We start from the raw sequence: 15,298 nt of genomic DNA, 5'->3' as shown, positions 1-15,298 counted from the left end.
CCATACTGTTCCCTGGCCTAATCAAATCCCCTTGTCTTCCCATCTTACCACTGTTATCTTGATGTAGCCTGGATAGGATGATCATCTCCTATAATATCTCTACTCTCCTTCCCTTTGCTTTTTTTGATTTGGGGATCTGGAGCATCCTGCCAACCTTTCTGCATGGCTCCTGGTTGCTTGCTCTCTTAATGCTTCAGCATCTCTTCTCAAGCCCCCTCCTCACTACTTTCCAAAACATGTTCAGCAAATGTCCTACAACCAGTCATAACCATCATAACTGCCATCAGTGCCATAATCATCTGTGCTTCCTTATTGAGTTTAAAGCATCTTCACTGACATCTGGTTGGGTTGAATCTGTATCACCTTCATTGGAACCATCACTGTTTTATTGAGGACTGTTAATTAAAGTAGATTCAATAACTCAGATGCTAGAGAGGCCTAATAGTTTCTAATTTCCTTTGTGTTCAAATCAAGAATCTGCCAGTACTTCACCATGGCACCATTTCATTGAATAACCTGTCATTTGTATCCATTTGGTGACTCACACTTTTAAGTTCAAAACCAGATTTAGAACCAGAAAGGCTGGGATGGCTCTATGGACTGTGGGCTGGATGTCAGAATGATGACAAGGATAAAATGAATGCCAGGAACATCTGCCTCTTTTGAACTTTTTTCTCTGGTGGTAGAAAGAGTGAAGGCAAAACTTAGAGGAGATTCTCTAGAGGTCGGTAGGGGCTCCTCGTGAAAGCTTACCTCCCTGACTCGGGCTTCACTGGAGCGTTGCCTGCCTTTCTTGGTATGATAGATGTTGTGCAGTCAGTACAATTCCTGAGATTCTGTGGAGCAACTTTTCTGTGCCTCCTCTGAGGTGCCGGGGACTCTCAGGGACCACATACGTGGCTGAAGCGTTCTGACACTAGTAAGAGAAGCTAGCACCATTATGATCATTATATCCTCCCATACCTGTAGTATCCTCTTGAATCAAGTACTCTATCAACATTATTATTATTCAATTCAGATTTGAACAAATGCTTATTTAAAAAGCTTTACCATATGAGAATATTGATGAAAGTACCTTTGAGGAGCACTGGTTATTTGCAATCAGGACCTCTTTATTTGGTATCTTGAAGGGATGTCATTTTTCTATAGTTTTGCTGATTCAGAGTTCATAAGCTTCTTGGTGACAGACCCACACTTACTGAATCCACACCAGAATGAAGTGTACACAAATGCCAACCTTTTCGTTTGTGATGTTAGCTATTCCTTTCCAAAGAGCAGAATAGCTTCTCTCTCTAAGATGAAATTGTCTCAGTTGTTTTCTTGGTAATTACAGTGTTAGGAAAAAGAAATAGAACATAACAATAAGAATGGCAATGTTTATACAAAGCATGCAATGTATCAAGCACTGTTTTGAGAATGTTGCCTACATTAATTTCTCACAACAATCCTACAAGGTGATGGTTGGTGCAAAGTTTGAGCTCTGACCCACTACAATTTGTTTTGGGTGATGTTTCCTCTGTGTCCTGAAAGACCCCTCAAAATCTCTCTTCATCATAGCAGGGACTCACCATGTGCCCTGGGACCCATACTCCCATGGAAGTGCTGGATAGGCGATGACCAATTCCTAGGTCCCATTCCAAAGATTACTTTCCCTTTATTTTGAGGCTGTATTTCTTTAGATCTATTCATACTGATGATTGAGATAAAATAAAATCACTGATCATCTTGTTCCACCCATCTTGAGTTGAGTTAATAGGTCCAATCCTTATGCACTCAGTTACTCAGTCAGCAAGTGTTAATGATGCTATGCTTGTGCCAAACCTCTTGCTGGACCCTGGGGAAACAGAAATGGTCCTTACTTGGTACTCTGTTGATAGTTGGGTCTCTTGATGTTTGAAGATGGCCCAGCTGCTGGAACCATCAGCATGTCCCATCCAGGTACCAACTTTCACATATCATCTCCCCTGTCATTCAGGGATTCTTGCCTGTCCATAGGGTGACAAGAGGGAATGGGATGGAAGGACCACAGAGCCTGTGGTTTCAGTTCTGGTTGTGGCCTTCTGTGCTTCTGCGGCCTCACTCAGGGGCCCTGCCCCAGCCTGTTAACTTGAGGAAAGCCCTCTTTACATCTTTATTTCTGAGGCTATAGATGATGGGGTTGAGAAAGGCAGAGATGACATTGTAGAACAGGGCCAGTTGCTTGTCCCGCTCTGGGGAGGCATTGGACCCAGGGTTCATGTACATAAACATGGCAGGTCCACAGAACATGGTGACCACAGTGATGTGGGAGGCACAGGTAGAGAAGGCCTTGAGTCGACCCTGAGCTGAGCGAATTCTCAGTACGGTGGCAAAGATGCGGACATAAGAGGCCAGAATGAAGGAAAGGGGTACCAGGAGAAGGATGAAACCCAGGATGAAATCTACTTGGTCATTGAGGGATGTGTCTGTACAGGCCAGCTTCAGAACAGCAGGGACTTCACAGAAGAAGTGATTGATCTCATTGGGGCCACAGTAGGGCAGGCGCATAGTGAAGATAGTGTAGACTAGGGAACAGCTAACACCCCACAGTCCACAAAAGACCACCATTGCCCCACAAAGCCAGGAGCTCATGATAACCGTGTACCTGAGTGGACAGCAGATGGCCACATATCTATCATAGGCCATGACAGAAAACAGCCAGCCCTCAGTGATGCCCAACACCAGAAAGATAAACATCTGGGCCACACACCCAACATAGGAGATGGTTTTCTTCTGGCAGACCAGATGCACCAACATCTGGGGTACAGTGGTTGTGACATAGCTCATGTCCAGCACGGAGAGGACGCTGAGGAAGAAGTACATGGGGGTATGGAGGTGGGAGTCCAGGTGGATCAAGGTGACAATGAGCCCATTTCCCATAAGTGTAGAGAGATAGAGGAAGAGAAAGATGTTGAAGAGGATTGCATTTATTTGGGAATCCCTGGAGAAGCCCAGAAGGATGAACTCAGACACGGAGCTCTGGTTCTTCCAGGGGAAGTCCTGCATTCTCCTTCAGCTGCAGAAAGAGAATCGAATCTACTAGTGACCCAGCATATTCAGGCAGCATGATCATTCAGTTACTGGCAACATCAGCGGTTATTTAGATACTACTTGGGACTAAAATCAGGTCAGAGACTGAAGCCTACTTAGAATGAGGCTAAATTAGGGGAGAGGAGGGAAAGCTTCATGGAATTTTCTGTTTCTCAGGCCTGAATCTTTTGTCAAGATCTCCAGGGTCTCATTCTCCCTGCTTTCTTGTCCTCCAGGAGCTGCCATCACACAGTGCACTGCTTGAGGTCCTTCTCCCTGAGCCCTGGCTGTACAGTGTGATGATGAAGATCTGACTCTTCCTCTCCCTCTTCCCCCAAAACAATCCCTCAAAATACTTTCCTTTAGTGCTTTAAGCTTCCAGCCACCATAGATATAGAGACAGAGCAAGTCAGAAACACGGGCAAGGTATATGACTCCAGAAACAAAGAAGAGGTGGTATATTTATACAATGGAATACTACTCAGCCATAAAAACCAACAACATAACACCATTTGCAGCAACATGGATGCTGCTGGAGAATGTCATTCTAAGTGAAGTAAGCCAGAAAGAGAAAGAAAAATACCATATGAGATCGCACATATGTGGAATCTAAAAAAACAAACAAACAAAATATAAATACAAAACAGAAATAGACTCATAGACATAGAATACAGACTTGTGGTTGCCAATGGGGTGGGGGGTGGGAAGAGATAGACTGGGATTTCAAAATTGTAGAATAGATAGACAAGATTATACTGTATAGCACAGGGAAATATACACAAGATCTTATGGTAGCTCACAGAGAAAGGAATGTGACAATGAATATATATATGTTCATGTATAGTTGAAAAATTGTGCTCTACACTGGAATTTGACACAACATTGTAAAATGATTCTAAATCAATAAAAAATGTTAAAAAAAGTTTTTAGAAAATTTTACCCAGGTGTGTGTTTCTTGAATTGTTGGGGTCTCTGGAAACTTCCTCATATCTGATTTTTAGATGGAGTTGCTCAGCATCCTTCCTCTTCCTGGCCTTACAACTGAAAAGAAGGGTCTTCCTGGTTGACCCTAAAGTATAATCGAGGCAGAATAGTAGCTGTCCTTTTGGTTAAAGGCAGCGTTGGCACCCCTGTGGGGATACCACTCCCAATGGTAATGTATACTTTGGGGTCTCTTCTTCTCCTAGAGTTGAGATTTATAATAGGCAGGGAGTTCCAGCGTTTAGTTTATATCTTAAAAGTTAGGGTGGATTCCTTGTTTGTGGTACCACAGGAGGTAATTGTTCTAGTGGAGGAATATGGAATTTGGAATCAAAAGACTGGAGTTCAAGTCTTGGTACTTCCACTGTGGCCCTGTTCAAGTAATTTAATTTCCTTGAGCCTCATTTTCTTCTCTGTGAAGTCTACATAATATCTACCAGGAGCAGATCCCATGAGAAGTAATACATGATGTGTGTGGAGCACTTAGCGCTTTCACTAGCACAGAGTAGAAGGTCAGTAATGTTAGTTCTCATCAAATTCTCTTCCTCATGGTGTTATCCATCAAATGGAGAACAAACACTGAAAGAGACAGGGACAAATGTGGTTATTCCTAATCCTCAAGAAGCTTACAATCTAGTTTGGGAAACAGAGGAACAGAGACACAAACCACATTCCAATGTACTTGGCACTGTGATGGAAATATGTGCTAGCAGTCAAAGATTTGTGCTAAGTACTAGAGATACAGAAATAAAAATCTCTGCCCTCAAAGAGCATGCATAGGAAGGAGACAGACAAACAATGAATGGCACTCAGATGATAAGTTCTGTGGCAGGAGTAAACACAAGGTGTCATGGGAGCCCATTAAGGAGCACCTGAGCTAGCCTCTGGGAGGTAGACTTCTCTAAGAAGAGCGCATGTGATGGGAATCTTAAAATGATGAGTAGGAATTAGCTAAGAACTCAAGGAAGAGTTTTGCAAGCAGATGGAGTAGCGGGTCAAAAGACTGTACCCAAGGAAGAGATTTGTACATCCAGGGAGCACAAGCAATAACGTCTGAGGGCAGACTGGTTTACACAGGGTAGAAAAAAAGATTATAAAAGGTATTGTATACCTTGATAGGGAGCAAGAACTTGATCATTTAGACCATGGCAAGTCACAGATGAATTTTAAGCAGAGAAGTTGTTCATCGAGGCTTAGGTTTTAGAAACATCACTCCTTGGGTAGAAGTTAGAAGAAGGATTAGAGGAAGACCAGTTGAGAAGTATGGGTAAAAGGCAGAAGAAGAGTAATGTTACAGACAACAAAGAAGAGGTGAGCGACTAGAGGAAGGTGTAGGCAATTGAATCAACAGGACTTGGTAACTGAGAGTTGCAGAAGGTGAGGAAGAGAGAGGAATGAAGGATGAGCTTGAGATTCCAGGCTTGGGAACTTAAGTTGACAGTAATATCATTACAAGTCAGAACCTAGGTGGAGATGAAAGAGGGGGTGGGAAGGAGCAAGAAATGGCCAGAAGGTAATGATTAACTCTGCTACAGATATGGCAGACTTGTTCTCTTAGTCCTGATGCTATCTGCTTCCTCAGAGACCATGCAACATCACTTCTCTCCCTCTCTTTTGGTTCCCCCTAACCCTGTGTTGTGACCATCAAAGAGTTAGACAGATAGCCTTGGAGCTCAGGAAGGAAGTTTGAGTGGAAGATCAAAATTTGGAAGGCAATTAAGGCACAGAATGGATGAGAACGCTCAGGAACAGCTCAGAGAGAGAAAGCAGAGGCTCCAAAGATGCAACCTCAGAGTAAGAATATTGGAGAGATCCACAGAAGAAGAGATGGGGCTTGAACAAGAGCATCCAGGGAGGCAGGGGAGCTTGATACCCAAAGTCTGGGAAGGTAGCATCTCCAAGAGCAGAGAATGCATTTGGTGCCAAATGCTACAGAGAGAACAGGAGGAATAAAATCTGTTCAAAAAATATAACACTTTGGAAGTTATTAGAGGCTTGGATGTGGGGAATTTCTATGGAGTGATGAAGGCAGAAATCAGATGGCAGTGGGTTGTGAGGAATGTACTGAGCTATAAAGAGAAAGAGTGAGATGAAGAAATATTTAATATTGTGACATAAGGTTGAGAGAGTGTTTTCTTTCATTTTGTTATTTTCTTAACATAGAACAGAGTTCAGAATGCATATAACACAGGGTTGGTGAGGGTGGGGCAAAAGGGAATGAGAGAAGTGACACTGCATGGTCTCTGAGGTCTAAGAGTACAAGTCATGAGAGGTGGCTTCAATATGAGTAGAAAAGGAAAGGGAGGAGGTAAGAATGAGGTGGATACAGACCATTTAACTGTGACCAGCAGAAATTTCAAGATTACATTCCTAAGGACCAGTCTCATGGGTTCTTCTTTAACAACACCTCATGTAGATGGTGAAGAAGATGATCTTATCCAGTGGTTGAAAGTTAAATTTTTTTAAAAAGTTAAATTTCAAGTATCAACTGAATAGAACAATAAGCTGACATCAACAAAGTTACAAGACAAACATAAAATTCCCTGTCCTTCCCTTGGTGCTCAAAAAGCCAACCAAGGCAAGCTGAGATGGGGGCAGCAGGTCACTGGGAAACACCCAAAGACTGAAAGTGGCTCAGTGCAAGGAAATTTCTAAAAAGTCATTGTGAAGTGACATCGCTGAGAAAGGATGCTGACAGATCACAGGAAGCGTCATGGAACTGGGTCTGCGGTAGCCAGACCACATGTGGGGCATCTCTTCTACTTCTGGGACCACATTTTAAAGGGAGTGTAGTTCAGTTGGAAAAGGTCATAAAGAAGGATCTGGAAACCACATAATATGAGGAAGAATTGAGGCAAATGGAGGCATTTGCCATGCAGAATGAAAGGCGGGGGGGGGGGGGAGCATTCTGGAAGCTGAGGGCCAACTCTCTGAAAGGCTTTCAGATGAGACTTGTTCCAGGTGGTCCCTGGAGGTACACTTGGAAGTACACTAGGGAGGCAAGTTCCAGTGTAATATAACCAACTTAGATTAGTGAGGGCAGTCCACAGATAGGATCAACTGACTAGGAAGGTAGTGAACTTGCTGGTCCCACGAGAGGATCAAACAAAATGTCATTGTGGCCAGTCCTGCTGGTAGGGCAGAGGGGCTCTGTGGTCAACTCTACCTGCAAGAGTTGAAGACTTTGCCATCCATCTGTGCTCTCCTTCTCCCTGCTGCACCTGGACCTGATGCCTGGACTATTATGGAAGTCTCTCAGTAAGCTTCCCACTCCTAGTCCTTGCCACATTCTTGGTGAGAGGAGAATATGGTACAGAATTGAGGAAAGTGCAGAAGGGAGAGGGATAGAAGAGCCAGGAATAGGTGAGTGGGGAGCTCCAAGCCCCTGTGAGCCTCCTTTCCATCCATCCCAAGGCCTGGCCTAAAGTCAGGCCACAGAGGAATGGCAAGATCCCAGTATCCTGTCTGAAAGCAGTTACATCTCTCCTCTTCCCAAATGAGAGCATCAGAGCTCTTCCCAGTTCTAATGTTTCTCTCCAGCTTCCAACTTCTGTAACTTGTTTTCCGTACCTTTATCTATCCTTCCAGTGTCCTGTCCTGTGTCCTCAGTGGGCTACAGAGGACAGCCAAATGCCTCAGCTCCATAGCAACAGCCTTTACTACCTTCTGCTTTTCTCCCTCTCAACTGAGGAACTCACCCAAAAGACAAGGCGGGAAAGAAAAAGCCAAGGAGATAAACAGATCACTGTACAGAGAGAAACTGGTGAAGAGAGGAGGACAGAGGTCAGGGAGAAGAGCAGATGCCCAGCTCTGGAGGGCCTGATCTAGACAGATGGGAGATGGGAGGCAGGCAGGTAGGCACCCCAGTCAGACAGATGGGGACAGGTGGGGAACATCAGGCATGGTTGCCCAGGGGTGGGACATCATGATTCAGGCCACTGCCTCTGTCCCTCCCCTCCTTACCTGGTGGTGGGCTCAGAGAGGAATGAGCCAGGGGCCTGCTGGGTCCTCCTTTAGTGTTCTACTCCTGCTCCTCAGGAGGACAAATTAGGCAGCTTCTTAATGAGGCTCTGTGCTATGGGATTCTCTGGGCCCCACAGCAGCCCTCCTACGTCCCAAGCACACATTTCACCTTCCCAGCCTGGCGCTCAAAGCTTATACACCCAGGTCCCCGATCTTCCCATCTGAACACCCACGCTCCCTACTCTGCCTCACAGCCCAAGGTGGCAGATGTGTGAACTTCAATTAGAGTAAGTGCATGAATTGAGAAGTATGAGAGGGGAGGGCTGGGCAAGCATGCCAGGGAAGGCTTCCATGGACCATAAAGAATGAGTAGCTTTTTAGGGAGAGGGGATGGAAGACTAAGGCTTGGATCTGCTCTCATCCCCTAGGACCTTGCTCCACCCTCTCCATCATGCGCTGCTGGGTACTGACCTGTGTTGTGTCCTGACATCTTGGGGCCACAAAAGACTGTTATTCCCTGTAGAGAAGGGTATATGCCCCCAACAACTATGAGATCCTTCATGGAACCTGGCTCAGGATGGAACAGGTGATAAATATTCCACATAGGAGCAAAGCTCTGAATAGCTGGGAGACCTGAGATCAAATCCTGGCTCTGCCACTTATTAATGGCATAGTATTGGGCAAGATACCAGCCTCCCTGTACCTCAGTTTTCTCATCAGTAAAATGAAGCCGTAACAGTACAGGTAATTGTGGGGACTAATTATTGCCTCTATCGACTCACATAATTACTTTTGTGTGAGTGGAGAAAACATTTAAGATCCATTCTCTAAGCAACTTTCAGGTATATAATACTGTAATGTTAACCATATTCACCATGCTGCATATTACATCCCCAGAACTTATTTACCTTACATTTGGAAGTGTGTATCCTTTGACCAGCATCTCCCCATTTCTCCCAATCACCAGCCCCTGGCAACCACCATTCTATCCTGTTTCTATGAGTTCCACATACTTCAAGTTCAATGCTCCCTTGTTGATTTTCTGTCCTAATTTCAGCAGTATGCAAAAACTTTGTCCCTACATAGCTCCTTTCTCTCCTTCCTCCTTTGACTGTTGTTGTCATGTAAATTACATTGTTATATTCTGTGTGCCCACTAACACTGATTTATAATTACTGCTCTAGTAGTTGTCTTTTAAATCATATAGGAGAAAAAAAGAGTTACAAACAAAAATACGTGTTTTGTGTTTACCTCTGTAGCTATCTTTAACAACGCTCTTTACTTCTTCATGTGGTTTCAGTCTAGTGACTTCTCATACGAGTCTGAAGGACTCCATATAGTATTTCTTATAAAGTAGTTCAGATAGCAATTAGTTATCTCAGGTTTTGTTTATCTGGCACTGTCTTAATTTTTCTATTTTTGAAGGATAGTTTTGCTGGATATAGAGTTTTAGGAGGAAGGAGGTAATTAGGTTTGTTTGTTTGTTTATTATATGGAGGTACTGGGGATTGAACCCAGGACCTCATACATACTAAGCAGGCACTCTACCCCTGAACTATACCTTCCCCCTTGGATATGGAATTCTTGACTGACAGCTTTTCTTTCAGTACTTTGAATATGTCATCCCACCGCCCTCTGACTTTCACGGTTTCTGAAGCAAAGTAAGCCACTAATCGTATTGAGAATCCCTTGGATATGTGATGAGTCACTGCTCTCTTCCGGTGGGAATTCAGAAAGAAAAGAGGAGAGCTGTAAACAGAACCTCAATCTTAAAGAATACCTAAGTAATTCTAAACAAACTGTTCATAGAAGTATAATGGTAAAGGCCATTCTAATGAGGTCTCAGACAAAATTAAAGAATGTATTTTTGGAAATAAGAGGGCAGGTGATCCTTGTTATAAAGTGACTAAGAACTTGACTGAATTGTGTTCATATTCAAGTGTTTATGGAAGACTGAACTTGAGAGTGATGAAATTGGATATTTATCTAAAGCAATTTCCAAACAAAATGTTGAAGATGTGGGTTGGCTCCTCCTGACTGCTAATTGTAAAATGCGAGAAGAGAAAAATGACTGAAAGGCAGAATTTTTAAGGTAAAAGGAAATAGAACTTAAAGATTTGGAAAATTCTCAGTCTCTCCATATCATAAAAAATGAGACAGCCTGCTCAAAAGAAAATACTAAGGGTGTGGCAAAGTGACTGTTTGATAAGGAAATTAGTATAGAAGATCCATCTCAACAGAAGCTAGGAGCTATTTTCCAAAACAATGGAAGAATGATGCCAAAAGCAATTCAGATATTATCAGAGTTTCCTCCTCAGTTTAAAAGGTGGGGTGGGGGGGTACCATTGCCTCACTTTCAAAAGGCCAGATGGTCTCTTCCCAAAGCAATGAGGATAGGGCTGCCCAAAGCCATACAGAGCCACCCAGATTCATTGGAATCAGGCTGCCCAGAGCGGTAAAGTAGGGCTGCCTGGAGCTTTGGGAGTCCAACACCACCCAGCAAAGCTGCAGGTACAGAACCACAACCCCACTGGGTCCAGAAGGTGGTAGCTTTGCCCTAGGAGTACCAGAAGGCAAAATCTTTGCCCCAGTGAATCTAGAAGATGAGACTCCCAGCCCAGTGGTTCTGGGGGGCAGCCATCATACCAAAGAGTATTATTGTCTGGCCTTAAGATTTCACGGAGTTTGTCTTACAGTTTGGACTTACCTGGGACCTGCCCTTTCTTCTTTCCTATTTCTCCCTTTAAGGGAATGGGAATGTCTACCCTATGCCTATCCCATCATTGTATTTTGGAAGCACATAACTTGTTTGGTTTCAGAGATTCAAAGGTGGAGGGGAATTTTTGGAAGGATGAATTGCACCTTGAGTCTCTTCACAACTCATTTAGATGTTATTCAGATGATACTTAGATTGTTAAGTTGATGTTGGAAAAAGTTAAGACTTTAGGGGCTATTTGGATGGAATGAATATATTTTGCATGCAAGGACGTGAATTTTGGGGGGTCAGGGGAAGAACTCTATAGACTGAATGTGTCCTCCCCACCCCACATTCACATGTTGAAACCTAATCTTCACCATGATGATATTTGGAAGTGGGGGATTTGGGAGAATTATTAGGTTGTAAGAATGGAGCCCTCACAAGTGGGATTAGTGCCCTTATAAAAGAAACCTCAGTAAGCTTCCTTGCTCCATCTGCCATGTGAGGACATAGTGAAAAGACAGCTGTCTATGAACCAAGAAGTGGTCTCTCTCCAGACACCAAATCTGCAGGCATCTTAATCTTGGACTTCCCAGGCTTGAGAACTATGGGAAATAAATTTTGGTTGTTTATAAGCCATCCAGTCTATGGTATTTTATTATAGCAGCTCAAACAGACTAAGATAATGATTTTTTTTCATTGACTTCTTTCCAGAGTTCTCCCAGCTCATATTCTGTTTCCTGATATTATCATATCATGTGTTTCCTGAGCTCCTGAATTTCTACATTGAGCTCTTTGTTTGATTCATTAAATGCTTTGAATTTTATGCCATGAAATGCTATCTTTAATTTTAGAACCTTAGAATGCTGTGCAGCACATGTAAATCACTTCAGAGTAGTAGCCACATCTCATTCTTTTGATATTTAGATAAGCAGACACTTTAGACGATGTAATAAGAGATACCTCTAAATGCCAACACTCATTCATTGACAAATAAAACCATTGTCTCTCAGATAGGGAAAGCTTGTCTCAAATTCCATATGATGGAATCAAGACATGATCCCAGATCTCTGGGTTCCAAGCAAGTCTCTTCCCATCCTAGGATTCCCCAGAAAACCAAAGCAGGCCCATTTTCCATTATAAAAGCAGGTCTACATATAAGGGCTACATATGAACTATCATTCTTATAGTCCATCATTTCTCAACCTTGGCATTTTAGACATTTTTCAGCTGGATAATTCTTTGTGATGAGGGCTTTCCTTCACACTGTAGAATGTTTAGCAGCATCCTTGGCTTCTACTTACTAAATATAGTAGCATCCCACCTCTGCCCATTTGTGAGGCTCAAAAATGTCTCCAGATATTTCAAATGTTTCTTGGAGGGCAAAATTGTCTCTGGTTGAGAACCACTACTATAGTCCAAGGTAGAGGAAGGCAGGAGCACAGGGATGGGAAATAGTGCTGCTGTATAAATGATGACTGCAAAGCTGAGATTGGACTGTGGAATCTAAAAAGATGTTAGGCTTCCTCTTTCCTGCTACTGTGATCTTTAGGATCTCCTCTCCAGTTCCTCCCACACAACAGCCACCAAAGTGATATTTCTGAAATTCAAACATGACCATGGTGTTCCCCTACGTTAAATACTCTAAGAGCTTCACGTTGTGCAGGTTAGAATCATCAACTTCTATCATGGTGTAAGGAGTCATTTGTAACCTCACCTTACTTCCTTCTCAGACTCTTCCCCCCTCATTCACTCACAATGAGTCTGATCTTAACATTTTTAGTTGAAAAATACAGGTTACTGTTAATAACCTAATGAACATATTCTAAGGTATCTGGCTTTGAAGGCAATGACCCTGATGACTGTAATGATAATTTATACAATTATTTAAGTTTTAAAGCCTATTCATATTTGAACTTAAAAATAGGTTTATGGTATAGGCAGTCTGATGTGGTCATTATCTCCATTTTATAGATAGGTGGCCCGGGTTCCAGAGAGATTAGGTGTTTTTTTTCCAAGATATCAACAAATTAAGTCAAGACCAAAAAGTCCAGGACTCTTCCCTTTGTCCCCCTGGTCTCTCTGGTGAGAGAGGAAATTTAAGGAAACCAAGTTGTGTCAGTTGTGGAAATCAAGACACTCTTTTTGTAAATGAAAGTCTGGATTGCTGGAAGCCACGATGGGGTAGGTACGATGTAAATAAGAGAGGGACCCATGAAAGTGAAGAAAAGCTAAAAAAGAACTGGAGAGGCTGTAGACCAGGGTGGGGGTGGTGGGGATGCCTAGGAAAATCAGTCAACAAACATTTACTGAGAAGTTAATATTACAGTGCTCAATGCTATTTTTCTAGGTTGTGAAATGCTGGTGGGGAATATCTAAAGCATCCAATGGAGCTCTGACTTCATGCATCTTACCCTATAGTTTGACTTAGAATAATAATCCTAAATGTTCTGAATTTTTCTCAATAATATCCCATCCAGTATCTTAGCTGAGCCTTAAAAATCTCTCCTGACTACCTAAGATGTGGCATAATACAACAGGGAAGGGCCTAGGCTCTGGAACTGTACTGCCAGGGTTTAAATCCCAGTTGTGTTACTTTCCAGTTGGGTGGCACTTGGAACTTAATATTCTTGTGCCTCAGTTTCTTTACCTGTATGAAGAGGACAATAACAACACTAGAGTTGTTGTAAGAATTAAAATAAAGTACATATAAAGCACTTAGACAGTGACTGTCATGTGGAAAGCACTCAATAAAGTTAGTTATCATTTAGGCACAAAGAATATCCTGAAACACATTTTATAGATATGAGAATTAAATCCCAGAGAAGTGAGCTGACTTCGTGAAAGCCACAGAAGGTCAATGATGTGTTTAGTCCTTTCCTAATGTTTCCAGTGACGAAATTAAATGCAAAATTGTTTTTTTTCTAATATCTTCCTCATCCGGGGTTTCTCCTTCAACCCAACGACTTCAGTGAAAGTGTGGACGGTATAGTCAGAGATCAGAGGTACTGAAGACAATCCTAGTCCACGGCCTACTGAGTGTCCTCACTCATTTTCAACTAGCTTTAGGAAAGCCCTCTTCACATCCTTGTTCTGGAGGCTGTAGATGATGGGGTTGAGAAAGGCAGAAATGACATTGTAGAACAAGGCCAGCTTCTTGTCATCCTCTGGGGAGGCTTCAGAGCCAGGCCTCATATACATGACCATGCATGGAATACAAAACATGGTGACCACAGTGATATGCAAGGCACATGTTGAGAAGGCCTTGATTTTCCCCTGGGTGGAGCGAATCTTTGGAATAGCCATGAAGATGCGAACATATGAGGCCAGAATGAGGGACAATGGGATTAGGAGCAAGATGAAACCCAATATAAAGTCCACTTGGTCACTGAGGGATGTATCTGCACAGGCCAACTTCAGGACAGCAGGAATTTCACAAAAAAAGTGATTGATCTCATTGGGGCCACAGTAGGGTAGGTTCATTGCAAAGACCGTGTAGACAAGGGCACAGGAGAGACCACAAAGGGCAGAGCTGACTGCCAGGAGTACACACAGGGTCTGGCTCATCTTGAACCTATAGTGGAGTGGGTAGCATATGGCAACATACCTGTCATAGGCCATGGCTGCAAAAATCCAGGTCTCAGTGATACCCAAGGTCAGGAAAACATACATCTGGACCACGCACCCAACATAAGAGATGGTTTTATTCTTGCTTACCAGATGGACCAACATCTGGGGCACTGTAGTAGTGGCATAACTGAGATCCAGTAGAGAGAGGATGCTGAGGAAGAAGTACACGGGGGTGTGGAGGCGTGCATCTACTCTGATCAGGGTAACGATGAGCCCATTGCCCAGGACTGTAAATACGTAAAGGAAGAGGAAGAGGAAGAGGAAGAAAAGGATCCAGTTGGTTCTGGGATTTCTGGAGAAGCCCAGGAGGATAAACTCAGTTACAGAACTGTGATTTCTCCAACCTCGGCTATGTATGGCCTTCCTTCTGGAGAAAGAAGAGGACATATTCCTGAATACCTTGTAGCCTCAGTGAGAAAATACCATGTGAGATCCACAGATGCAAGGACCAAAGGAATCTCAAAGCTAAACAAGCAAACCAAGATATCCACTTCCACGCTCGGGAAACATTTATCCAAATTGGCCTAGCATTGCTTTAGGTGCTTAGTAGGGATTCAATAAATGTTTTTGGTCTAACTGTCTTTGGTAAAATTCCAAGGGGCTTGTAGAAGGAATTGTACACAACAGAAGTCTTATTCTGAAGAACACACACATGTACCATAAAACAAAGTAAGGAGGCTAGGGAAATACAAAATGCTTTACAGTAAACCAAAAAGTTCTAGAGTTTTCTGTAGTCCTTCAAGTCATTCTTTCAACTCTCAAGACAAATTGGTGCTGCCAAGAACAGTACAAATGTGAGACAAACAAAACCCTAGCTTCTTCTCTTTGCCTTCTTCCTCCCTGATGTTGTACCTTTGAAGATCCATACACAATAAATTTTCAGGAAAAGGAGTTTCAAAGAAACATTTTTAGGGAAAAGAAATCTTTCCCTTAGAACTTTCATTCCCTCACCTGCACAGTTCCAGCCCTACCTGCAGT

The 15,298-nt window shown here is 43.0% G+C and overlaps 2 protein-coding genes across 2 annotated transcripts; both read right to left on the bottom strand.

Annotated features, from left to right (window-relative positions):
• Positions 1 to 2,076: 2,076 nt before the first annotated feature.
• Positions 2,077 to 3,024, bottom strand: LOC105090919 (putative olfactory receptor 2B3). The gene has a single exon (XM_010982336.3). The coding sequence runs from the start codon at positions 3,022 to 3,024 to the stop codon at positions 2,077 to 2,079; it is 948 nt and encodes a 315-aa protein (XP_010980638.1).
• Positions 3,025 to 13,729: 10,705 nt separating this feature from the next.
• LOC105090939 (olfactory receptor 2B6) lies at positions 13,730 to 14,707 on the bottom strand. Its single transcript, XM_031465566.2, has one exon. The coding sequence runs from the start codon at positions 14,705 to 14,707 to the stop codon at positions 13,736 to 13,738; it is 972 nt and encodes a 323-aa protein (XP_031321426.1). The 3' UTR covers positions 13,730 to 13,735.
• Positions 14,708 to 15,298: the final 591 nt, after the last annotated feature.

Source organism: Camelus dromedarius, chromosome 14 (genome assembly GCF_036321535.1).
Source record: "Camelus dromedarius isolate mCamDro1 chromosome 14, mCamDro1.pat, whole genome shotgun sequence".
Lineage (NCBI taxonomy): Eukaryota > Metazoa > Chordata > Mammalia > Artiodactyla > Camelidae > Camelus > Camelus dromedarius.
The sequence above is the reverse complement of the archived record's forward strand: the minus strand, read 5'-3'. Positions and strand labels throughout refer to the sequence as shown.

Bases quoted from the DNA above. Each gene is read 5' to 3' on its own strand.
- LOC105090939 (XM_031465566.2), bottom strand. From the start codon at position 14,707: ATGTCCTCTTCTTTCTCCAGAAGGAAGGCCATACATAGCCGAGGTTGG.
- LOC105090919 (XM_010982336.3), bottom strand. From the start codon at position 3,024: ATGCAGGACTTCCCCTGGAAGAACCAGAGCTCCGTGTCTGAGTTCATC.